Source organism: Python bivittatus, unplaced genomic scaffold (assembly GCF_059951505.1).
Source record: "Python bivittatus isolate LINGU-HERP-01145 unplaced genomic scaffold, Pbiv_v1 ctg000580_np1212, whole genome shotgun sequence".
Lineage (NCBI taxonomy): Eukaryota > Metazoa > Chordata > Lepidosauria > Squamata > Pythonidae > Python > Python bivittatus.
This window is the reverse complement of record NW_028277087.1, coordinates 8,074,139-8,100,631: the sequence shown is the minus strand read 5'-3', so window position 1 is coordinate 8,100,631 and position 26,493 is coordinate 8,074,139. Positions and strand designations below refer to the sequence as shown.

At 42.6% G+C, this 26,493-nt stretch overlaps 1 protein-coding gene across 1 annotated transcript in view; it reads left to right on the top strand.

Annotated features, from left to right (window-relative positions):
- ATP8B3 (ATPase phospholipid transporting 8B3) overlaps positions 1 to 26,493 on the top strand; it is a 50,099-nt gene that overhangs the window by 8,036 nt on the left and 15,570 nt on the right. Inside the window, exons 6-18 of the mRNA XM_088149922.1 lie at positions 637 to 709; positions 1,780 to 1,850; positions 4,041 to 4,123; positions 4,620 to 4,778; positions 6,231 to 6,319; positions 8,257 to 8,450; positions 9,867 to 10,075; positions 13,203 to 13,234; positions 14,535 to 14,691; positions 21,374 to 21,562; positions 22,337 to 22,449; positions 24,392 to 24,556; positions 26,362 to 26,473. Coding sequence (XP_088006048.1) covers positions 637 to 709; positions 1,780 to 1,850; positions 4,041 to 4,123; positions 4,620 to 4,778; positions 6,231 to 6,319; positions 8,257 to 8,450; positions 9,867 to 10,075; positions 13,203 to 13,234; positions 14,535 to 14,691; positions 21,374 to 21,562; positions 22,337 to 22,449; positions 24,392 to 24,556; positions 26,362 to 26,473 — 1,646 coding nt within the window. The remainder of the gene's footprint in view (positions 1 to 636; positions 710 to 1,779; positions 1,851 to 4,040; positions 4,124 to 4,619; positions 4,779 to 6,230; positions 6,320 to 8,256; positions 8,451 to 9,866; positions 10,076 to 13,202; positions 13,235 to 14,534; positions 14,692 to 21,373; positions 21,563 to 22,336; positions 22,450 to 24,391; positions 24,557 to 26,361; positions 26,474 to 26,493) is intronic.

The window sequence follows — 26,493 nt, the reverse complement described above, 5'->3', positions numbered from 1 at the left end:
CTCCCTGGAAGTTATTCATACTAATGGGCTTCCTTACGCTGAATGGGATGTCATCTCGTGACCAAATATAGAGACCTTCATGGCATTGCCAAAAGACCCGCATTAGAGTAGAAAGCTATTGCCTAGTTCTGAAAAGTTTGGGATTGATTTTCCACCTGACTGTTGGTTGGCTGGAATCACCCAAAGAAGATAGGGTGGATAGCTTGGTTGATTTGATTGATTTTTGCCTGTTGGTTTATGATTATTTTTTCCCCAATGGCGCTGAATCATCAAGCAGCAAACCACAAGAAACAGGGAGAGTGGAGATCTGTGGCATTTATCTCCCACAAGATCACACTTCATGCTCAAAATGCTGACTTGCAAAAATGAACTTGGTGTTTAGTGTTGAGATCTTCCTACTGAGCTGTGTACAAAGAGCACCTGTGACTTCAGCCTATTTGCAACTAGGGAGAGGTGAGATTGGACTGAATTTCTTCAGAGGTGGAAATGTTCTCCAACAATTCTTGAGAGTGACATTCACTACCAATTCAGCTTCTTTTTTTCCTGAGCTTTTTGACTTACTGCTGCAAGTTGTTGCCCCACAGAGCTGATTCCCCCATGTCCCTGACTATCTATTATCTCTCCCATCATCCTCAGTTTCAGCAAAAAGAAGTGGCAGAATATACAAGTGGGTGATATTGTTTGCCTCCGCAAGGACAGCTTTGTACCGGTAAGAATTTTTCTTTCCTTGTCTTAATCAAGGCTTCCACTGAATAATATATAAATTCTCAAGAGACATAAACATGGTTGAGCTTCAGTCCAGACTTTGTAGCTTTTCTAGCAAGTTCCCTAGGTTGAAAATAAAGCTTAGAGACAGGCATCAAATTTCCCTTACGTACTAAACGAACAAATGTTTTTGGTGAGATTATTTCAAGAGTAGTACAAATATTGAGATGCTAAAAGAAGCTGCCTCTTCTAATTGCGACAACTACATTTCAGTTCAGAACAGAAGAGCATCTTATTGGAAACCTTTGTACTCGCAAATCTCCATCTTTAGGCTGGATCTAGGGCAGTGTTTCTCAGCCTTATCAACTTTAAGATGTGTGGACTTCAATTCCCAGAATTCCCCAGCCAGCGTGATCTAGAGGTTTGAAGTGGGTGTCCTTTCTCATGTAGAGGCTTGCATGAAATTGCTGGCAGCATAGTCGCCATTGTTTAAACAAGTATATTAGGAAAAACTGTACAAAAAATATATTACATGCATTAGGGCAAATTATTTCTTAAAACTGCATTATGCAAAATTACACACTGAAGTCAAAATGACAAACTTATGACAAACAAAAGACAACTTATGTTGTCTTTTAAACATTTTGGTGCACAGTTTTCCAAAGACAAAGACTTTAGTTTGTAATTTTGACAATTGAACTGACGGTATAAGGCAGCTTCTTATATTTCATGACACCCTTCCCCTAAGTGGTGGCCTCCAAAAGTTTCAGGCCATAACTCCCATCACTCTAGCCAGCATGGCCAATCATTCTACTGACGGTGGAATGAGGGAGGTTGTACTCCAGTACATCTGGAGTGCAACAGATTGGGGATAGTTGTCCTGCATTCATGCAAAATCTACTCCAGATTGGTTTACTCTCTAACAAATGGGTTTAGGTTGCCATTTTAAGGAAGGTGACCATGGATGCCAAATGATGGCCTAATCTTGGCCTAGTCCACCAGTTGTGATGACATAGATTGGTAGTTGCTGACCCTGTTTGTGTCTATCAACAAAGCTCTCTGCTTTTTTTCAAGGCTGACCTCCTCTTACTCTCCAGTTCAGAGCCAAACAGCCTCTGCTACGTAGAGACAATGGACATAGATGGGTAATGTTCGTGCTTGTTATTTTTAAATTATTGCCCTCTCATCATACATAGAACATGAACCTTCTCAAATATCAGGTTTTGTTTCAAGGAGCTTACAGTTTAAACCAGTGTTTCTCAACCTTGGCAGCTTGAAGATGTGTGGACTTCAACTCCCAGAATTCCTCAGCCAGCATGCTCAGTCCACACATCTTCAAGCTGCCAAGGTTGAGAAACACTGGTTTAAACTAAGAAGTCACCTCTAGGAATTATCACCATCATCATCATCACCATCACCCTTCCTCTCTAGTCAGCCCAAAGCATTCCACAGAAACAAAACCACTGAACCAATTTCAGGAAAATTAGCCGTAATAAATCTGAGTACCATAAAATCAAACAATGCAAGCACAGTGTTATCCATTTCCTGTTATTTAAAAAGCGGTTTGGCCCCGCAGCAGCATTGGCCTTGGAAGTGCTTGGGGGAATATAAGACCTCTTTCAAACTTAGAGAGAAAACATAAAGGCCAGCCATATTTCCCCCAGGAGAGAGCTCCATAAGAAGGGCAGTTTGGCCAAGATCATTCCCAGGCTCCAAACCCCCAGTGACTCAGAAGCAGGGTCTCCTCAGCTGCTCTGAATGTACCACTTGAGTGGAATTGGGAGTGACCATTTTTTAAAATTATTTTAATTTTAATTTATTCAGAGGGGGGCTGGGTGCACATTTTTTCGTAATGTACAGATTTTATATACATGTATATTTTAAAAAAGCACATTGCAAAATTGAGAAGAGTGTAAATGGAAGGGAAGGGAAAGGAAGGAAAGGGAAAAAGGGAAGGGAAGGGAAGGGAAGGGAAGGGAAGGGAAGGGAAGGGAAGGGAAGGGAAGGGAAGGGAAGGGAAGGGAAGGGAGAAAGTAAAAAATCTACCAGTTCAGAATAATGCTCTATGATGTGGGATTGAGTGTACCATAGCTTCTTCCTCACGACCAAGTTAAAGGTGTCATTAGGCACTCCTTGAGTCAGAAGAAAAGAATGGCAGCATAAAATTTGCAACCCTGACTGCTCGTCCCTATTCCATCATAGTAACACCCCTGGAGAATGGAACTGTTTTTATTTATTGCGACCAAGTTCAGGAAAAGGATTGATGGCTCCCTTTGCTTTGTTTCTCCGCTCACCAAGTGGCACATGCATAAGAAAAACAACCCTCAATCTCCCTCATTCATGTGGATGAGGAGAAGTGAGTCTAGATGGATGCTTAAAAGGACGGGTTTACCTAGCTAATGGGAGAGGTACTCTTTTCAACCACACTTCTGTGACGGTTACCTGTCATTGAGCTATTTCTGAACCTGGATCTAGACATGGGTCTAGTGCGCTTTCAAAAGAGCACTAAACCTGTGTATATAGGAGCCCCTGTAAGACCCGAGTGAAAAGCGCCAGCCAGGCATCACGTAGGTAGAGGCCTCTGTAAAAACGAGATGTTTGGTTTCTTTTGCAGCCCAGGCCAAAATGGCCTCGGAGGGCATTGACCAGCAAGCAGAAGGAAGGGCTGGGTCTGCAAGCAGCCTAAAATGGCCACCAAGAGTTGGGCAGGTCCCAACCCTTGACCGTATCAGGAACCAAACCAATCAGGCTGTATCTGCATCAGAAACTATTTTGGGAAAAGAGGGAAAACACTACTCTAAACTGGAATAGTTGAGGACAGTTTAAACTGTCTCAGCTATGGGCTGTACATGGGATGAAGGCAGTATCCTTAGGACATGACTTTTTTAACCCAGTGACCAGGACGTAGGCATGCCATAGACAAACCAGGAAGAACCCTAATAGATTTTTCACACCTCAAAGGTGCTCTTGGATGGTGCTGGAATGAGGGCAAAAGGGATTATTTTAACGCCAGTACAGCTAAGGATGATTTAAGCTTGTTTCACTCCTAAGCTGGGGATGAAGTGAAGGCAATGTCATGGGGCCAAGTTAGGAAATAGATGCAAGCGGAGGGAGACGTTAAATTAATTTTGATGAAATGGCATTGGTTTATTTGTGCACAAAAAAACACAGGAAGGGGGAAAAGAGAGAGAAAGAGATGAACAGAAAGCCAAAGGAAGTGGCATGGTTCCCATTCCAGCGTTCATTTAAGGAATGTTCTCCATGAAACTGAAACTGTCTTTCCATTTTCCACTCATTTTCCTCTTTTTAATCTGACTCCGCTTTGCTTTTTTCAGAGAGACAAACCTAAAATACAGACAAGCTCTCCTGGTAACACATGAGCAGCTCACCTGCAAGGAGAACATGGCTGCCTTTGATGGTCAGTGTTCACCAAGATCCCTTCTTTTCATTTTCAGAAACGGTTCCATGGAATTGGTGATTTCACTTATTATTACCCTGGTTCCTCTGAGGCAGTGTTTGTCAACATTGGCCACTTTAAGATGCGTGGACTTCAACTCCCAGAATACCCCAGCCAGCCATGCTGGCTGGGGAATTCTGGGAGTTGAAGTCCACACATCTTAAAGTGGCCAAGGCTGAGAAACACTGCTCTGGGGCTTTATATGACTTACAGATTGCTGTAACTGAATTCTCTTCCCTTTGCTCTAAGTTCTGATGTTATAAATGACTTTAGAGGCCATTTCAGGGAGGGAAATGTGCTTGATAAATGCACATATTGACCAATAACCCTGGTTGGAATACATGCACCATTTTTAGATAAATGCTAAAAGGGTTGGCGGGGTTGCAGGGAAAAGAGAATTTCTTTGGAGCGGAGAAGCAGGTCAGCCAAATTCTCATCTCTTCTTCCAACTGTCCAGGAGTGGTAGTCTGTGAAGAGCCCAACAGCCGGTTACATACCTTTGTCGGCACTCTGGAATGGCATGGACAGAAATACTCCCTTGATAGCGAGAAAATCCTGTTGCGTGGCTGCAGAATACGTAACACAGAGGTCTGCTACGGCCTTGTTATTTATGCAGGTAAGTGAGCAAGATCAGGCTTGTTTTCCATGGAATCAGAGCTGGAAGGGATCTTAGAGGTCACCTAGATCAACCCTGCTATACAATGCAACGCCTTTAAATACGATGCAGCTCCCACAGTGGAACATTTGCAAATCAATGGCTCAGGGCAATCGGCCATTGTCATCTCTCTCCAGCAAAAAAAAAAAAAAAAAAGATATCATTGACTATTCTGTCATCCATTCAGAGGTATTTCCTTAGCTTTTTGAAATCCTGTTTCTCTGTAATGTGCCAGTCCTGCTGTCTGGAGAAACAGGAAACTGAGTTGCTCCATCTTCTCTTCAGCAGCTGGTCAGAGGCATCTTGTCAGCCTTACCAGCTAGACCAGACAGGAAACATGACCAGATGGTATTTCCTTAGCTTTTTGAAATCCTGCTTCTCTGTAATGTTAGTCCTGCTGGCTGGAGAAACAGGAAACCAAGTTGCTCCATCTTCTCTTCGGCAGCTGGTCAGAGATGTCAGCCTTACCAGGTAGACCAGATAGGAAACATGGCCAGATTAGCTAATTTTACTTCATTGTAAAGCTACATTGCAGAATCTTGCAAGTCTGAAAGTGCAATTCTCCCCCGTCTCCTTTACACCTTGAGAAATTAGGGTCTCTTCTGGCCCTCTTTCCCCACCCACTATCTAGCTGGGGGCTACACTGTCTCTTATCTGACCGTTCCCTAGGCAGCATCTCTTCACTCCGTCTCCCAAGGTCTTTCCCACATACCATTACACATCTGAAGGGAGAAAGGCCACTTATCAGTGGTGCCACAGAAGCCACTTGCCACCTTAACTGGAGATGGATTGGCCAGCTCTGTGTCTTTGTCTTCCCCTTCCCCTTAATCCTTTCTTCTCCAGTCTAAACTTCTCCATAATCTTTTAACCAGCCCCAGCTTACTTCTTCCAAATGAACTTTTATTTTGGATCAGATGCCAGCCCACTTCTGTGGCATTCTTGTTCTTCTCTGCTCCTATTTCTACATTTCCTCAAGCAGGAAGTGTTAAAAGAAACTGACCGTACCAGTTCATGCTTTTCTGCCTCTGGAAGAATCTCAAATAGGATCTTTGTTGCTTCACTTGAAACCAGCTGCACCCGAGTCTGTGGTGAGATGCTTACAAACTGGTTTGAAATGGTTTAGTTTTAAAATTAAAACTAGGTAGGTAGTTTGTTAGGTCCATTTATTTATCTATCAATCAGGATCTAATAGAGTGCCAGCTGTCAACATTATTTAAAAATGGTCATTGGTGGCAGCCTGGCCCTTTGTTTGAGCGTAGGCCCATCTGCCCCCAAACATCAAACATTAAACTGGGATGACACAGAGCTCTGAATGGTAGACAATCCAGTTTGCATTTGGTGGCTGGTTTCTCCCATTGTGGTAGCTGTGTTTATTTTGTTTTAATCTAACCATTTCAAATGACTCTTTTGCAGGTTTCGATACTAAAATCATGAAAAACTGTGGAAAGATCAGCTTAAAAAAAACAAAACTCAGCCGTCTGATGGATCGTCTTGTGCTAATGGTAATAGCTACCTACTATTCAAGGTTTCTATGCCAGGAGGAACTGGAAGGATGAGAGAGGAACCTGGTTCTACCTAGCAGCAGCATCTGAAAGGGGGTCAAAAAAAGCAGGATGGCAGCAGCACAACCAAAGCCCCACCCCTTTGAACATGAGTGTGACACTGACACATGTATAAAAGGGATAGGGTTTCAATTGCATTGCTAAAGCCACCATCTTGCCTTTTTTGACACCCCCCCCCATCAAATGCCACTGCTACTTTCTCAGAGGACTTTGTTAGAAATGTTCAGGCTCAGCTTCATTATCCAACATCTGCTTGTAACATCCCTGAGAACTATTTCCACAAACCTTGAAGTTCTCTCTTGCGTATAGATAAGATGTTTTAACTGTCTAAAGGTGTATTTATTATTTCTTTCTTTCCAATATTTCTATCCTGCTGACTCTACAACTGACATAAAACCACTGAAAAACAATTCACGTCAACATAAACACTGGGTGTCCATAAAATGTGATCCTGTCCAATTCTAAAAATCATAAATACTTCATACTCATTAAAAGCTCTAGTTCCCAATGATGACTAAGAGAGGGAGCAAACAGCATCTTGCTGCAGTTACAAGTCCAACCTTTTAGTAAATTCACTGATTTGTCTCATGTAAGATGTTGGTACACAGTAGGGGGGACATTTCCTTCCCAAGCCAAAGAAAGTACTTTTATTTCAGTGCACAACTGATGTGTAATTCACTCACACAGCGATGCCTCATAGCTAGCTCTTCCATCAAATGCTTTCCTGAATACACTTTTTCAGCAGAAGAGCTAAATTAGGGATCATTCAGATTATATCATTTGATACCACTCTCATAATTGAGCTTCTATTGCAGTGTTTCTCAACCTTGGCAATTTGAAGATGTGTGGACTTCAACTCCCAGAATTCCCCACACATCTTCAAGTTGCCAAGGTTGAGAAATATGGTTCTATTGAGAGGCCCTCCTTAGGCCAGGAAAATGATTATATCAGGGAGAAAGCTCATTTACAACTCTTCTTCCTGTCCTGCTAGATTTCAATGTACACAGAGTGCCTTATTTGGCAACCGGGAACTATTTATTTATTTGGCCACGCCAACCTGTACAACTCTAGGCAGTAGACATTCAAACATATCTTCCCCCAGGGTATTTGAAGAGACACCTAGACCCCAACTGATAATTTAAATAAGTTTATTACTTCTGTGAAAAAGAAATCCCTCTCCTTTAAAAAAAAATAGAAGATGGGAATGAACTGTATTTATAACTTTCCTAGATTTTATTAAAAAACAGCAATAAACATTTCTTTAAAGTCTATTGCAAGATTGGCTGCTCCTGCAAAGAAGGTATGCTCCCTGGGTGTAGAAAAGGCTCAGGTTAGGGAATCCTGGACAAACATGCTTGCTGTCTGCAGGGAAAAATATTCAAATGGAAATTGAACTGAATCATTCTACAGGTACTCCTTATTTAGTAACCACAATTGGGACCAGCAACTTGGTCATTAAATGAAGCAGTTGCTAAGTGAAACCGCAACTGTGCTTATGATCTTACTTCAGCTTTCCTTTGCTTTACAGACCTGCAAAGGTTGTAAATGTGAAGATTGGTCACAAAGTTACTTTTTCACCACTGTCATAACTATGAACAGTCACTAAATGAGGCAATTGCTAAACAAGGACTACCTGTATATGCCAAATGCTACATTAGTCACTTTCTGTATACTTTGCATTGTACTGAATGGATCTGGAGGATGCCAGGTTGGGAAAGGCCTGGCCTGTATGCTGACTGGCAGTTGCTCTTTTTTGATTTGGGTGGAATATTTATCCACTTTTATTTAGAAATGCTGAAGGTTGGTCCTGAGATCTTCCTTCACAACCCTTCTTCAAATTAAGCTAATTACATTCTTATTGTTCTGTGTTTCCATAGATCACAGTGTCTCTCTTTCTGATATCCTTCAGCCTTGCTGTTGGCTCAGGAGTATGGGCCACCAAGTTCCTCCAGGAGCACAGCTACCTTTTTGTCTTCTACAGCCACACCAGTGCAGTCAGCTATGCATTCTTTGCATTCTGGGGATTCCTCATCCTCCTCAGCCTGGTCATCCCCATGTCCATGCTCATCACGTATGTTTTGACCCTTTCTTTTCTTACACTTGGGGTGGAGAGCCTATAATCCTCTGAATGCTGCAGAGATACATCTCCGAACATCTCTCACTCTTGGCTGGAACTGTTAAGAAACTGCTGTAGCTCAGCGATCCTAGAGGTCCATAGCTTCCCCACCTGTTTCCTGCTTGAATCTGATGGGCCCGCTGTGGGGCACTGGGTTGGCTTTGACTTATAATATAATGTTTCCTTCCATGGAAATCCTTTTCCTGGAAAAATGCAGTCTTATTGGCTGAGGTTTTATTTCTGCTGGTCAATGGCAGTGATGTCCACATCAACTGGAAACTGTGGAGCTGGACTTCCTGTTGGAGAATTGATATGTACTGTAGCTGAAAACTTTTCTGTTAATAGAATATGTTCCTTTGGTCTGATGACTTATGGAAGTGGCAGCAACATGGTACCCAAAATGGCAGCAATGGAGATTCCCCAGTTATTTTAAAACATATCCTTAATTGCCCAAATCTCTCGACTGCAAAATGTCATGAAAGTTTGGGTTCTTGTAAGAAATCCTGTAGGATCTCAGGTGGGAACATGATAAGCTCATGAGATTTTGCCTGCAACTGTATGTGAGATTTCAAGGTCTTTCTATGAACTCAAGTGAGAGTTCATTGTTTTTAGACATACTCTCAGTCTTGTGCAGTTTAAATATCTTGACATTTGAGGCAATTTCTTTCTGACTGTAATGAAGAGATTTATGGCAAGTTTTAATCTGCAAGTTTACTTAGTCAGTTGCACCATTTTAAAGTAATTTTATAGCAAATACAAAATTTTAACCTCAACAATTAGGGAATATTTTTTCTCAGTTTTATATTGTAAGCAGATATATTTTGAAATTAATAATTGACAACAGGTAAGCGTGGGAGAAGATTAAAAAAAATTACATAGACTGAGAACATCTGAACCTTCACTCTCTGTCTCCTGCCTCTGCACAAGAAATGCAGCTAATATTAACCATATCTATTGCTTATTTCCAACACTTCTACTTTTGAGTGTTTCCCACCATCTTAGAAATCCCAGAAGGGAGATTGCAACCTGACCTCCTGTGGTCTCCCACCTCTTGAACTGCTCAGTTAAACAGTGGAAACAGGTGAATAACTGGGGCATTTGAGCTGCGAAATGGATGATAAGGGGAGAGGCACATGAAGAGACCCCATAGCTAAAGATTTCTCAGCTTTGATTCATTGTGACTAGCAGCAGTTCTCCGGAGTTTGAAACCAGAATCTTTCCCAGCCCTTCCTGGAGATTTGAAGGATTGAATAAGGACTCTTTGCACCCAAAATCTGCTGACTACATCTCCTTGTTTCTTTCTCAAGTCCAGCCAAAAGAGAGCATGACATCTCCTCTGCCTTCCTGATCATTGATGTCCCTCTTCTGTAGGTTTGAATTTATCTACCTGGTCAACAGCTGTTTCATCAACTGGGACATGGAAATGTATTATGCAGAGAAGGACACACCTGCCAAAGCTCGGAGCACAAGTCTGAATGACCAGTTGGGGCAGATAGAATATATCTTCTCAGACAAAACAGGCACTTTAACTCAGAACATCATGACTTTCAAGAAATGTTGTATCAATGGAACCATCTATGGTAATGTTGGCTTGGAAATGAATGGATTCAGAATCCAGGCAAATGTATTGGTAATTTTAAAATGCTGAGATTTGCAAACACCTGAATGAGTTGGAGGATTCAAATGAGTTTGAATCGTGTTGATAGATTCTTGTTTACGCGTATTTATAATACGCAGTTGTAGTTGAGCTGATCCACGGATCGAAAAGTCCAAAATCTATAGCTGGGTGATTCTTTTATTACAAGTACCCAAAAGGACACAAGAGAGCATGCACGTTTTTGAGTTATCCGGGTCTCTTTATCAGGCAAGATGTTCTAGAAGAAAGAGGATAGGAAAGAAAGTGAAAAAGTCCAAAATTAGGCCAGCAGGAAGTCTGAGTGACGATGGTTGGGTTGGGATCTGAATACCATCCTAGTGTCAGACGTTGTTGGTGTCCGATTGTATCCAGGTTCCAGCAGAGAGGGAAATGGTTGCATTCATTCCACCTTTTTGCTAAGGAGCATAAGGCAGGCCAGACTGCTAACTCCTTCTCCATATTTATCCTCACAACAACCGTGTGAGATAAATTAGGCTGTGAGAGCATGACAGGCCCAAGATCGCTCAGCCAGTCTTGTGGAATGTGTGAATGTGAACCCAGGTATCATAGAATCCAAACCTTTTAAAAATGGAAGCTACATAGGAAATGATAAGGTCCATCTCAATGCTCAGCAAGGGAATCTTCCAGTTGGATCTCTGGTAAGCAATTATCTAGCCTTTGTGCAAATATGTCCAGCAAAGATAATGCCACCATCTCCTGTGATCTGTTGCCAAACAGCACAGGTGATCAAGAGGTTTGATCAAAAGCTTTCATCAAATTCCCCTTTCTTGTATTTCAGCTCTAAGTTGGAGTCACACCGTCTAGAGCTGCAGTATTCAAACTGTGTTCCCCAGAACCCCAGGGTTCTCTGAGAATCATCCAGGGGTTCAACATGACAGTATACTCTTATGATTACAGTGAAACTGTAAGATCTTCATTTCTTTGTTTCGTTTAAGAGAGAGAAGTCTGTGACAAAGTATTACAAGAAACATTTATTAATGGGTTCCACACTGATTTTTCACATTGAAAAAGGTTCCTCAGGTATCTCACGTTTGGAGAGAATACGTGTAGCTCAGGGTTGAACTGTGGAGTCCTTGGGGTTCTCTAAGCTTGGTTGTTTTCTTGCAAATGTTTCATTACCCGGCTAGGGAACATCTTCAGTGTTAGAGCAAACATTCCACTCTAGCACTGAAGATGTTACCTAGCCAGGTAACGAAACATTTGCAAGAAAACAGCCAAGCTCAGAGAACCCCAAGGACTCCACATGTCTGAAGACCACTGCTCTAGAGCAACAGAGAATGGACCTTTAGATATTTGAAGGTGCCTCTCATATTGCTTCTTAAACTGTTTTTTTCTCCAGGATAAAATGCCATGGTTTAACCCAGAGTTTCTCAACCTTAGCAACTTTAAGATGAGTGGACTTCAACTCCCAGAATTTATCTATCAGATAGATAGATAGATAGATAAATTCTGGGAGTTGAAGTCCACTCATCTTAAAGTTGCTAAGGTTGAGAAACTCTGGGTTAAACCATGGCATTTTATCTATCTATCTATCTATCTATCTATCTATCTATCTATCTATCTATCAAATTTATATGCCACCCATCTCCCCCAGAGGGTGACTCTGGGCGGCTCACAATTAAAATCAAACATTAAAAATAGTAAAAATATAAATATCCATATCAAATTAGCTAAAAAAATAATACTATATAAAAAGACTATATACAATTCAGAATGACGGGGGGGAGGGGGGAGGGCAGAATCAATTACCTACCAGCCAATTACAACAATGCAAGCCCCCATCAAGCCCCCAGGCCATCTGGTATAGCCAAGATTTCACACTCTTCCTGAAGGCCATGAGCGTGGGGGCACACCACATCTCAGGTGGTAAGTTGTTCCACAGAGTAGGGGCCATGGCAGGAAAGGCCCTCTTCTACACCCTGCCAGCTGAAATTTGTTGACTGGATGGGTCTGCAACATGCCCCCTCTGCCGGACCAAGTGGGGCAGGCTGATATAATGGGGGCGAGACGGCACCTCAGATAACCTGATCCTGTGCCATGAAGGGCTTTAAAGGTAATAACCAGCACCTTGAATTGGATCTGGAAGCAAACCGGCAACCAATGCAGCTCGTGTAACAGAGGTGTTATATATGCCCCTGGGGGCATTCAAAACTGTCCCCATGGCTGGCTGGGGAATTTTAGGAGTTGAAGTCCACACATCTTAAAGTTGCTGAGATTGAGAAACGCGGCTTTAACCTAACGCTCTACAACCTCAGCACCTGCACTTGGATACATACTGGCTGAATTCACATAATCTGTTTATCTTGGCTTCTGAATCAACTCCTTTTCAGGGTCTGAACAATACAACTAAGCGAATGGACCATGTTCACTCAGTGTGCCAAGCCATTAAACATTGTAACCAAGTTTAAAGATAATCTAGCTTAGCATATTAGATCAGAAGTAGGCAAAGATGCTTTGGATCTGATGTGGACATCTGTGCTGCTCCTATTGACACATCGTTTAAGGAGTTGTTCCTTTCTCAGGGTTTACATGGTGGGTGCAGAGTCTCTGGAAAACCTCAATTCACACAGCTACCACGTGAATCCAGAAAAAGGTGTGGTTCCTTAAAGGAGCTGCTGACAGTACAGCAGGGTGCCCACATTGGATCTGAAGCACCTTTGCCAGTTTCAATCTGAATAAGGCACATCTCTAAGGAGAACTCTGCAATTTGCTGAAGTAAAAATAGTTACTGAGAGAAACTACTTGAAAACCAAAACAAAGCAAAATCTTTAAAAAACCACTTTCTGCGGCACACAAATGTGATGGAAAGTTGGCTGTTCCCAGGTAAACAAAGAAGCCCTTCTTTCAAATTTTCTACCCTGAGGAATGTTTTGTCTATGATGGAATCTAGGAGAAATATCAGATTTAAACTGCCAAGCGCAACATTTGCATTCTTCCTTAGAAATCAAGGTTTCTTGGACTATGTGCATGTTAGCTTTCCTAGGATGTACACATGCTTAACTTCCAAGTATATTTAATATTCTCTTTCTCCCCTTTGCAAATATTTGTAGGTTCACACAGCAGCACTGAAGGCCAATCAACGGTATGTCACATGTTCGTGCTGTAGATCTGCCTGTTCTTGTGGCCACATGAAAGGGGATTGCACACTAGGAATCACATGAACCTCCCATCAGCTTGTGGCAGGATTGTAACACTGCATTCATAGAAGGGAAAGAATTTCCCCAACTCAGCATCTTCCCCAGACACTCATCACACCCATTCATTTAAGCATCACAAGGCAGAGGGGTGTACCAGGCTGAAGAAAGATTCTCTGACTCTTTATTGTGGGTGTACAAGCTTATATTGTACTTTTGAGTGCAGTGGGATTGAATTAACCTTTCTCAACCTTGGCAACTTTAATATGTCTGGACTTCAACTCCCAGAATTCCCCAGCCAGCCATGCTGGCTGGGGAATTCTGGGAGTTGAAGTCCACACATCTTAAAGTTGCCAAGGTTGAGAAACACTGGATTAGAGGCTGCTCTGCAAGTCCTAGGGAAAGACAGAGACTTGTTAAAAGAATTTGCAGGGATAATCATAATAATAGAAATCAATTTTTTCCTCTAAAATGTCAATTAAGTCCCTTTTTAAAAAGTGGAATTAGATAACGTATTATGGGTCAATGACTTATGATTTTAAATCGATCTGTCTGTTATGAGTGTTGGGGAAAAAATTCTGTGTCCTGGAGGTGTGGCTGAACTACAACTTCTCACAAGGAGACTATGAAATGAAGAATATTGAGAGGGGAAGTTATAGTTCAGCTACAACTTCTCACAAGGAGACTATGAAATGAAGAATATTGAGAGGGGAAGTTATAGTTCAGCAACAGTCCCCATCCCCGGCTTAGAGAGTGAGTTTTCAGAATGGGGTGGAGCTTACTGAACCAGGGTGCAGGAGTAGCCAATAAAACACACAGTAGGTAGGCAACCTAGAGCTTGTGGGTCACCTGTGACTCTCCAAGTCTACATTTGTGCTCTTCCCCCCTCCTGCAATGCCCAAATGGACATTGCTAAAATTCAGTGGCAAAATTCCAGCCATACAATTCTCCCTTGTTTCCTCCATAGCCCAAAATAAGGCCATAGGAAGAGAAAGCCCCGCCCAAACTGAGCAAAATATTTTTAGTCCCATTCCCTCCAGTGATATTCCCGTGTTCTGGGGCCCTCTGACAAGGAAGGAGCTGAATTGTGGACCTTAACCAAAGAAAGTGCACCACCCCTGCACGGTATGGTCTTCCCTGCTTCCCAAGATGTTGGTTTACACTGTTTCAGGGCCAACCAATCTAATGGGTAATATATCCTGATGGTTTCCAACCCCATTTCTAACCCTTGTTTGCATTTTCTTCCAGGATACCCATTTGAGCTGGAACAAATACCTAGACAAGAAACTGGAGTTTCACAATCAGCTGCTTTTGGATACTATCCGGCAGGACCAGGACACAGTGCTGAGGGAATACATGCGGCTACTGGCCCTGTGTCACACCGTCATGGTGGAGGAGAAAGAAAGTGAGTAGACTAGTAGAACTACTTTTGTTCATCTCAGCTTTGCAGGAGTTGGTCATGAGTAAAGCTGGAACAGGCTGGGACTGGAGGTAACAGAGAAGCCTATCTCCAGGCTATCTTTGGATGGGTGACTCCCCTTGCAACCCACAGCATAGACTTTTTGAACTCTGTGTGGGCTTCAAATTCTGTCATGGTCTTGGGGAAAAGGTTTAACTTGACATCAGCAGAGGGACAGTCTGTACTTATGAAGAAAGTTCAAATGGGAACTGGAAGGGCTGGAATGTCTAAGCTATGTTCCAGAAACACTTCAAACACATATTTGTCCCTTCTTCTGAGAAGCCAGTTCTCTTTGATAACCAACGCAATGCCTAATCTTTCTAACATTACTCTGACATTCAGACTGGGCAGTCATTACTCTGACTGCCCAGCTGTAGGTCTTTTGAGCATGCTGGTGAGAAGCAGGTGAATACTCAGGGTGGGGACAAACTATGATGGAAGGAGAAGGAGAAGGAGAAGGAGAAGGAGAAGGAGAAGGAGAAGGAGAAGGAGAAGGAGAAGGAGAAGGAGAAGGAGAAGGAGAAGGAGAAGGAAGTCTGTGACCAAGCATCATCAGAGGACAGAAAGGAACTTAATGTGGTATAGTTCTAGAGTTCTGAAATCATCTATCTCCAAGGAAGTCTTTGCCTTGTGGACATAACCACTACATACTTAGAAGTAGAGGCATGATTGCAGCAAATGTGCCATTGTTGAAAGTGATGCACAGTATGACATGCTTTGGCCTCAATATGTACATCAGAATGTGTATATGAGAAACCCAACCATTATCAGTTGGTTCAGTTAGAAAGGTTGTACCAACTGGCCTTAGAAACTGTGATATGCCCAACCAACATGCATTGATTGTAATTGTGTACACTGTTCTGTGTAATTAGGTGAGAAACACGATACACTTAGCTTCTATGTACCAACTAGCGTGGAGCTAATGCACAGTAGCCAATATGCATAGATGGGGAATGTACTGCATGCAATCTCCATACTCTGATTAGAACCATGCACAGAGCAGGAGTTGTCTAAGTGGGAAGAACCATGCAGTACAGCCAATGTTATGGGTCTCAAACTTGCACATGGCCTTCTGGGTCATTTTTGTGTTCCAGGTCCCACCTCAAGATGTTGTCACCACTTAGGCCAGGATTTGTCAGTTTACCACAGGTGCAGCTGACAAAGGCCACTCCAGAGCACATCCTTGTTCCTGGTATTTGGACAGGGATGGAATTCCCCCTCTTCTGCCCTGGGAGGCAACGCAACTTTTTCTTGCCTTGGCTGGTCCACCCTGCTATCCTTCTCTGTTCCGGCTGGAGCAGGTGGGGAAAACCGGCTGGGAGGGAGTCAAAAAGCAGTGAATGGCAGGCAATGACTTGGCATTGTCTAATTTGACTGGCAATAGTTTTCCACATCTGAGAACTTCTTCTGGCCCCTTTTACCTGCCCAGGATTGAACTGCAGACATTCTGTGTACCAAGCAGATGCTGTGTTATCAAGGTGTGAACACAATTTGAAAACCATGCCCCTCTAAGAAGGTGATATGAAGGCTAGTATACGACACACAAGGTGTGATGGTATGAGAGAAAGACCTTGGGAGACTGGGCAAAGAGACACTGCCAAGGGAACGGTCAGATAAGAGACAGCATAGACCGCAACTGGATAGTGGGCAGGGCAAGAGGCTCAGAAGGGACCAGAGGCTGTAAAGGAGATGGGAAGGGAAGGAGGATTGTACTTTAAGACTTGCAAGATTGATGTCAGCCTCACAGGGTAAACAAGATAGGAATCACAACCAGATGAGCTAATTCTACTTTACTGTAAAGCTACATTGACAGAATCCTGCAAGTCTGAAAGTATATTTCTCCCACCGTCTCCTTTACAGCCCAAGAATGTAAAGGCTTTTTTACAAAGAGGTCCCTTTTGACCCTCTTGCCCCACCCAATATCCAGTTGCAGGCTATGCTGTTTCTTATCTGACCATTCCCTTGGCAGCATCTCTTGGCCCCATCTCCCAAGGTCTTTCCCTCATACCATTACACAAGGACTGAAATACTTCTTGAGAGAACCCATCCCACTGAAAAAGATACCACCTTTGGCATCTCAACCATCTGATTTGCTTTCTGCATTTCCTTGCCAATGCTAGAAGTATTCCGGTATTGCCTGATATTGGATATGAAGAGATTAAAACCTTATTTCGAAATTCCAATTAACTCAAAGACACCTGAGCCTCTCCTTCTGTTTCTAATCCTATTACATGTGCAACTGAGGTATGACAAAGAAGGGCACCTCCCCAAATTACAAATAATGTGACATCCTATCATTGATGTTGAAAGAGATACAGTTCTGTTCTGAACAACAAAACAAACATTGGTGACAGTTATGCTTATTGTATAACTATGTCAAGATGAATATATATGATAACCATGCCATTATAACATCTCTGCACTAGCAGAAACCAGACACGAAGGTAATAGAATACTTTACTGTGACGTTTAGAATCACAGAATCATAGGGTTGGAAGGAACCATTCTCAGACCGTTCTGGACAAATGGCTGCCCAGTTTTTTTCTTGAAAACCTCCAGTGATGGAGCTCCCATGACTTCAGGGGCCATTGCTGAATAGCTCTCACAGTCCAGGAAATTCCTCCTTAGTTCAAGTTTTGAGCTTCCACCCACTGGTTCTTGCCCTGCCTTCTGAACTTGTAGGGAATAAATCCCCACCCTCTTCCCTGGGACAGCCCTTCAAGTATTGGAAGACTGCTCTCATCTCTCCCCTTGCCTTCTCTTCTTTCTTTAAGCTAAACATACCAAGTTCCTTTGGCCATTCTTCGTAGGATTTCGCCTTCAAAACCTTCCCATCTTCTTCTCTGCACTGTTTCTAGTTCCTCAGCATCCCTTTTGTATTGTGGCAACCGGGACTGGACACAGTGCTCCAGGTATTCCCACTGCAGCTTTGTCAGTGGCAAACAGTGATGGTTAAAAATGCTAGCTGCTTGGAAGCTTTTTTGCCCTGGTCTATTGGTTGACTCCATTTCTAAAAATTAAGGAGGTTATTTCTTAGTAAGCTGTGGAAGTAATATAGAAATGATGCCTTTTCTGTTGGATTTTTACGTCTGTTTACTGCTAAACCAGCCTTCTAAATATCCACTTCCCTGGTTGCTTGGGGTAACAAGGACTCTTTCTTAGGCCGGTCATTCTCAGTTGGTCCCCACATGAAAGACAGAAGCAGCCTAAGCGGGGTGTAGGCCAAGTTCTTAGTCCCCAGTAGGGTGTGTTCCCTGATGCATGTGAAAAAGAGCACATGTGCTGCACAGATGAATCGTGGCCTGTCTACAGTTCTTTCAGGCCCAGCATCAGCCCTCTATTTTTATCCTCCATCCGCCTTGCCTCACTTGCTTACCCTGCCTTTCCTCCAGTCATCTCTCCCTGGGATTTTGCCCTGCCATTTGAGGGACTGCAGGTTGGGGCAACTGAGGCTCATCTTGCCAGTCTCCACTTCTGTGCCATGTCCAGTGAGGAAGCTACTGGCAGCACCCATCTGGGTAGGAAAGAGGAAGAGAAACTGGCAATGGGTCCTGGGTTGGCTCCCTTTTCCAAACTGACAGATGCACCATCACTTGGTTGCTAGCAGGGGCAACCCAGTGGCACTTTTTATCACCGTCCTGATTGTTGTCCAACTTTGTTTTAGTCTGTTCAAGCAAAAGAGCGTCAAGATATTTTTCTGGCAAATGTGTGCTGGGTAGAGAGTGCCCAGAAGTAAACCCAACAGACTTCAATGGTTCAATTGTTTCCAACTTTTTGTGACTGGATGGACATCATGCTGCTAGAACTATCTATCAGTAATGGCTTGAATTCTTGCAATCTCCTGCTTGTATCATCAACGATAGTATCTAGCCACCTTGTCTTCTGTTAGTCTCTTTTTCAATTTTCCAAGTCTCAGGGTCATTCTTTTCTTCCTGCCATGGATCCAAACTATTTAAGCTTCATGGTTAGGACTTCCAGTAAACAGTGTGATTTTAAGTCATCTAATATAGAATGATTTCTTCTTCATGCAGTCCAAGAAATTCTGAACAATTTGTTCCAGCATACAATTCAAAAGCATCAATTTTTCTTCGTTCAGCCTTTCTAATGGTCCAGCTTTCATAGCCTTTTGGTACAAGTGGGAAAACAATAACCTTCAGAATATGTACTTTACTGTCCATGTGATATCTCTGGCCACATCTGCAGCTGGATGTCCTTTTGGCTTTTACCCAGCCACATCATAAGTACCAGTGGTACTTGGAGTTAGTACGCTCTGCTCTTCCCAGCAGGTTGTTGGATATCTTTCGCCAGCAGTGCTCATCTTCTAGGCCAGTGTTGTCCAAACTTGGCCACTTTAAGATGAGTGGACTTCAACTCCCAGAATTCCCCAGCCAGCATGTCCACTCATCTTAAAGTGGCCAAGTTTGGACAATACTGTTCTAGGCTCATGGTGGGTTTTTTTGTTTTTTGTTTTATTCCTTTGAGTCATTGTGGACTCCTGGCAACTGCCTGGATTAGTTCCTGTAGTTTTCTTGGCAAGATTTTTGAAGGGGGTTTGCCATTGCCTTCTTCCTAGGGTTGAGAAAGAGTGTCTGGCCCAAAGTTACCCAGCTGGCTTCATGCCTAAGGTGGGGCTAGAACTCATGGTCTCCTGGTTTCTAACCTGGTGCCTTAATTACTACACCGAACTAACTCTCGGGATCATATTAACACTGTCCTCATTGATAATGTCCATTTGATTTTCTTTGCAGGTTATTAGAATGGGTTGCCATTTCTTTCTCCAATGGGTTGTATTTAGTTTGATTCATTTATGACCCAACCATTAAGGGGGGCTCATACTGTACATGCCCAATAATATGACTTATAGCATCACTGGAATTTGCATGCCCCTTAACTACGACTAAGTATCAATCCACAAAGGAGACAATGGGTTCTCTACTTTATTCTGCATTGGTCAGACCCCAACATTTTGGGCATTACATTTGAAGAAGAATTTGGGAAAACAAAAACAGGGACTAGAAACTAAGAGACAGTGAAGGATCTGGGCACATCAGACTTAAGAAAGCTGCTTATGGTGGAAAGAGATATGGTAGCATTCAAATTCCTGAAAGGATGTCATACAGAAGAAAGTCAGCAGTATTCTCCATCATTCCATCAGTGCAGCAGATGGAATAATGGATTTAAATTGCAGGGCGGCAGATTCTGATTCAATGCTGGGGGGGAAATTATAAAAAATAAGACCAGCTTGCTAGGAGAATCAATTCCCCAGGGAGATGGTGGGCTCCCCTGCAATGGAGGTGTTTAGATGGAGTCTAGACCACCATCTGTCATTAATACTTTGAGTCCCAGTGTGAAAGAAGTGGTTGCATTCATTGGCCTAAATGATTCCTTCCAACTCTAAGATTCTGTCCTGTGATTGGAGGGACCTAAGATGCAACAAGCTGAGAACGAGTGCTCTAGGCAATCCAGTAAGGAGAAACTTAAAATGAAGATAGTGGGTTCTTCTTCAACTTCAGCTCATCAGAATTTCTCACCTGTTGATAGTTGGGTCTCTTGCTTCCATAGAGTGTCACAGGGAATACCACGACTTGCACGATTCTGATCTTGGCAGGTTTAGACACATCACAGCATTTGAAGAATCATAGGGTGATTTCTATTTATTTATTCTATTAACTTACTCCTCCTCCAAGGCTCAGAGAGAAACATAGATGGCTTCCCATTCCCCCCACAACACACAGACACATTTTATGCTCACGCTAATCCTGTGAGGGTTTTTATTACCTTTCAACTAAACATTTGTGGAATGGTTTACAAGACACAATAAAAGAGCAAGAATAAAGAAAACAATTCCTGGCAACCGTTAATAGCCTAAGAACAGCCACAGCAGAAATAAAAAAATACACCAGAGTTTTTAAAAGTCAGGAAGAATAAAAGGCAAGATATCTAAAGATGTTAGTGTAAACCTCAAGTGGATTTCCCTGGGAAAAGGCTCCACAAACCAGACACTTTTTTCCCTTAAGATATAGAATGTTTTATGAGTTCAAAGCATTTTCCATACACTTCATTTGTTATAACTGCAAGCCGATATTTTCTCCGCATTTTCTGCCGTATTGGAGTGAGCACAGAATGGGGAGATGAAGTAAGCAGGTGCCAGTGAAATCAGCTGATTTGTTTATACCCATCTAAAGCAGAAGGTTAGCCAAGACCTCTCCAGCAGAGGTAGGATTATCAAAAAGGACCTTCGGTGTGGTTTTAGTTCCAGTTCTCAAAAGCTCCAGTCAGCATAAGTATCGGTCAGTGACAACGATGCTTGGATTTCGTAAGATTATGTTTTTTATAAGCTGCCCCAAACCCATTGGGAATGGGTTGCCAATAGATTTGTAAAACTTACATTAGGCAAAGGGAGTCCAGTGCAGTAATGATAAATTTTGATGTGTTTGCAAACAAAAATGCCTTTGTTTTAAATCCATCATTTACACCAAAATATATACAAATTTTAACACAAGGACTTTTTCTAAACACAAGTTCCAAAAATTGAACTTCACATATTTGGAAAAAATGCGCACTTCCCTAATCTGAATCCAAACTTCTGGGACATTCTTTTGATTATGGTCTAATCTTTTTTTCTTAGGTGAGCTTGTTTACCAAGCAGCTTCACCAGATGAAGAAGCCCTGGTGACAGCCGCCAGAAACCTGGGTTATGTCTTTCTCTCCCGGACCCAAGATACCATCACTATAAGTGAGCTGGGCATACAACGGACTTACAAGGTGCTGGCATTGCTAGACTTCAACAGTGTACGGAAACGGATGTCTGTTTTGGGTGAGTGTGGACTCTTCTGGAACTATTTCTCTGTGCATATTTGTTGAGTTGCAAAGTAGCTTCTGCAGTGGGCATTTGGGAAAATGTGCAGGATTGGAAAGAAAATCTTTGGAAATGTGGAGAATTTATTTTTAAGGAGGATTAGGCAGATATATCTGTTTTCTTGTAAGCTGCGTAGAACCCAAGGAAGAGGTGGCCTATAAATTCATGCAGCTAACTCACTAACTAAATAAATCTGGTGAGAAACAAAGCTGCCTTAAAATGTGAGGCAAAATCAGCAGATGAAAGGTGAGGGCAGCTGGCAAAGGCTTTTGTGTGCTTCCACGTTCTCTCCTTGACTGCTGCTGAATTGGGGTAAATTAAAATTAAACTCAATTGTTTTAAGGTAGAATAAGGTGGGAGATAGGTGGGGTAGGCTGAAGAAGTGAAATCCATTTCTGTGCTAGCAGTCCCCTGACATTTTTATGGAATTTCATATGCTCTATGGAAAGCATAAATATGCATATGCTCATGCTGGGTGGGGAATTCTGGGAATTGAAGTCCAGTTGCCAAGGCTGAGAAACACTGGTCCAGGAGCAGGGAGACCCAGGTTAAAATCTCTCCTTGGTCATAAAGGCTCATGGGTAACTTGGACCAGTTGAGCTCTCTCTTAGCTCAACCTATCCTACAGAACTGAGTGCTTGGAGCGAAAGTGGCATATGAATCTAGCAAGCAAGCAAACAAATCAACAAATAAATGCAAGTTTTCATAAAGGTCCTTGTCTCTTCTTCTCAGTGCAAGACCCCGAAGGCTGTATCAAGCTTTACACCAAAGGGGCAGATACTGTGGTCCTAGAAAGACTCCACAATGACCGGACCAATGAAGGTTGCACCATCAAGGCATTGGATGTAAGTCTTGCATTGGGGTTAGAAAAAAGAGGAGGGGGGGTAGGAAGAACTAAACAATCTTCCTGGATTATGCAGGGGGGAAGCCTGTGGTGTGATACTGCTGCCATTGTTTGACATGAAACATCATGATCAAACCTACTTTAGAGATCCCTCTTTCTGTGAAACTTAAAGAGTTTTGCACAGATCCAAAGGCAATGAAAAGAGCATTTGGGAGATCTGGGTTGCAAAAGCCCAGAAGACCACTAGGTGGCAGCAAACAAAAAAAGGTCTTGTTCTGTCTCTCTCTGACACCTTCTTATGATGGTCTGAAGTTCTGCAGAACTCCTGCTCTTACCCTAGCCTTCCTTACTGTGCTGTTGTGGACCTAAAGGTAGACATAGACATTGTTTTGAACTCTGTGGAGAAAGGGCAAGAAGAAATGCCAGCGCTACCAACATATTTCATGATTGCACAAGAAAGGAAATCACTCAGGCTCAGCTTTCTGGTTATGTCATGGACTGGAGGATAGTTTTAGGTGGGCAGAGAAGGTGACTCAAGCCAAAAGCAAACAAGAACTTCTTTGTGGAGTGAATAATCCAGCTGCATCTTCATGCAAAGGGGAATTGAACAATCAAATATTACCCAATTGTAATGGTATGTGGGAATGACCTTGGGAGATGGGGCCTAGAGACGCTGCCTAGAGAATGGTCAGATAAGAGACAGCATAGCCCCCAGCTGGACAGTGGACAGGGCAAGAGGCTCAAAAGGGACCCCCCCCCCCCAGTTTCCCAGGCTGTAAAGGAGATGGGGGGAGAATTGTACTTTCAGACTTGCAAGATTCTATTAATGTAGCTTTACAATAAAGTAGAATTAGCTAATCTGGTCATGTTTCCTGTCTGGTCTACCTGTTAAGGCTGACACCAATAGACTTGGAGGAAAGAGAAAACTCCCTTTTTCAGTGTCATAAGGCGATACCCAGGAAATAAGAGAGACACGATAATCAGGGTCTTGTCTGGCAGTTTGTGCCTTAATGCAAGTAATATAATTTATTAATAATGATTCATCAAATAAGAATGAAAATTAACCAGCATTAATTATGCATGCATGAATGTGCACTATTTGTTAGCCTTAATAACTCCTTGACATTAATACAAATTCTTATTTAAATGACACCAATTATGACCCATTCATTAGAATTTACATTACTTCTTAGAAGTTTGGGGTGGCACTTTAAGACTGTATATGCTTGGTGATCCGTTGCTCCATTCACCGGCAGTTCCGCACACACAGACAAAAGTCAATGTGGTACCAGAGGCATCTGTGGGAAGGGGCTCAGAAAAGCCAAGATGGGAGGCCATGATTGTGCAGCTGAAGCTCCACCCCATTTTTATATGTATTGACATGCATTAAAAGGGGTGGGGCTTCAATCTTGCAGTTGCAGCTGTCATCCTGATTGTTTTAATTACACCCACCACCACCACCCTGGCTGGATGCCCTGTTGTCAGGCCTAGCCCAAGAACAACGATGAAACAGTCCAGTCAAGTACAGTTCCTTTATTTGCTTACACCTTATAGACAGAAACTTGCTAAACTAAATCCATACTACGGCAACTAATGGATATACTCTGAACCTCTTACTCTTCCCACACTCTCCCTGTGGACTGCGTTGTTTTTTGCCTCCTTTCCCCTGCTGAAATGCCGCCCCTCCTTCCTGATAGCCTTGATCTCCCACATCACTCTCCTCCTCATAGATACTTTCCATCACATCTGTGTGGTGCTTTAAGTTGTTGAGTCAAAAATCCATATTCAGCCAACTTCACAGAGTTGTGGTGGGGAAAACCTGAAGTGCTATGTACACTGTTGCAATTCCTGGAGGAAAGGTAGGACGTAAACGTCACAGGTAGGCACACCAACTCATAGCAAATGCCACCTCTTTAACAGCCCATGCTTGTCCTCTCTCTCAGAATTTTGCAGCGGAGACCTTAAGGACTTTATGCCTGGCGATGAAAGAGATTGATGAACAGGAGTATGCTCTCTGGAGCAAGAGACACCATGCTGCTAGCGTCTTATTGCACGGCCGGGCCCAAGCGTTGGATGCAGTGTATGAGGAGATTGAACAGAACCTCAAGGTAAACGCTGGTTCTGGTCAGGACCAGTAGCCAAGTCAAAGTGAGATCTTGGCTCTTGTTTCGCTTCTGGGAGCTGAAATTCCTTGCTTTGGCTTTGGCTAAAAAGAGCCATAATCACGCACACCAGCTGGTATAACCAGTTTTAGGAGCAAAAACCATATATATATTTATATGCAGCCCCGCTGGGATGTGCATGGCATAACTTCAAGCATTCTTTCTTTCTGCAGTGCTTCCTCAATGTGTATGCTAGTAACTAGGGGTGGTGACACAAATGGACATTCTTGTTGTGTCTAACAATACCTTCAGTCACATGAAGATTCTGATCGGAGGCAAGCAGTTTGGTGAAAGTCCCAAACAAATTTAAAGAGATGGAGACATGCTTAGATGGCTCTGTTGCTGAGTTAGCTATCCTTATTCTCTCTTGCTTAGGGTTTGCATGTTTGCTTTTTATCATATTTATATTTTAATATTGATTTTTATATTTTTATACTGATTGTTGATGTATGTGTTGTTTTTATTGGATTGTTGTAAGCCACCCAGAGTCACTTTTCTGTAAGATGGGCGGCTATACAAATTTGATGAACTAACTAACTAACAAACAAACAAAGTTACAGCAAGCTGTGTATGTAGACTCCTGCTGTAAAACATTCAGAAATAAAGGGCATTGTAGAGAATTCCTAATGTGTTCCTTTCATTTTAGAAATAAAAGTGTAGAATGTATCTAGGGCTCAATCTGCATATATTATGTACAAACAATCATGATTTTACATGTTGAATGCCAGTGGTTGGAGAGGACTACACAGGAAAAAAAAAGGGAAAGTAAATGCACGTTAAGGAATGCGTGCTGTATTTGGATTAGAAATGAGCAAAGGTTTTTTTAAACCTAATATGGACATCCTTGCTGTACCTACTGGCACAGTTGTTCCTTTCCCAGGGTTTCATGGTTGATGCAGAATTCCTGGAAAACCTCAGTCCACGTGGCTACCATGTGAATCCAGAAAAAGGTGTGGTTCCTTTAAGGAGTTGCTGATCCACATCAGATCTAAAGCATCTTTGCAAGCTGCAATCTGAATATTCACAACTCTAAACCAGTGTTTCTCAACCTTGGCAACTTTATGATGGGTGGACTTCAACTTCCAGAATTGCCCAGCTGGCTGGGGAATTCTGAGAGTTGCAGTCCACCCATCTTAAAGTTGCCAAGGTTGAGAAACACTGCTCTAAACAGTACTCCCAAATTTGCCAAAGTAAAAATGATTATTGAAAGAAACTACTTGAAAACCCAAACAAAGCAAAGGCTTAGGAGAACCACCTTTCTGTGGCACACCAAAGAGACTGAAAGCTGGCCATTCCAAGGCAAACAGACAGGGTTTACTCCTCCATGCAGCTGTGCTCAGGAACCATGGAGGACTGTAACTTTGACACATGTTGTATTCAGTCATGCGCAGAAGCCATGATTGACCAAAAGACCAGCCATTAAAGCATTCAGAGATGGAAGTGATTCTTAAGGGAAAATGGCACCTTAACATCCTGGAGACTGGAGTTTCTGTTGCAGGTTTCACAAGTGTTAGGATACAATGCACATCTGAGATCCACCCTGAGAATAACAAATGTATGCCTTTCTTTGTTTCAAACACAGGCACCCAAAGTAATTAAAGAAGTAAAAAAGGAAGGGGAAGGGGAAGGGAAAGGGAGGTGGCCAGTCTTTGAAAATGCCAAATCTAGAATGATTTTTTTCCCTGGCCAATTTTTCATTTCTGTGAAGTTTCATTTTAGCTTTTCAACCATCACTTGTTTTGTTCTTTCAGCTTCTGGGCGCCACAGCCATAGAGGACAAACTACAAGAAGGGGTCCCTGAGACCATTCATCTGCTCAAGAGGGGGAACATCAAAGTGTGGGTGCTAACTGGAGATAAGCAAGGTACATCAGCATGTTGACGA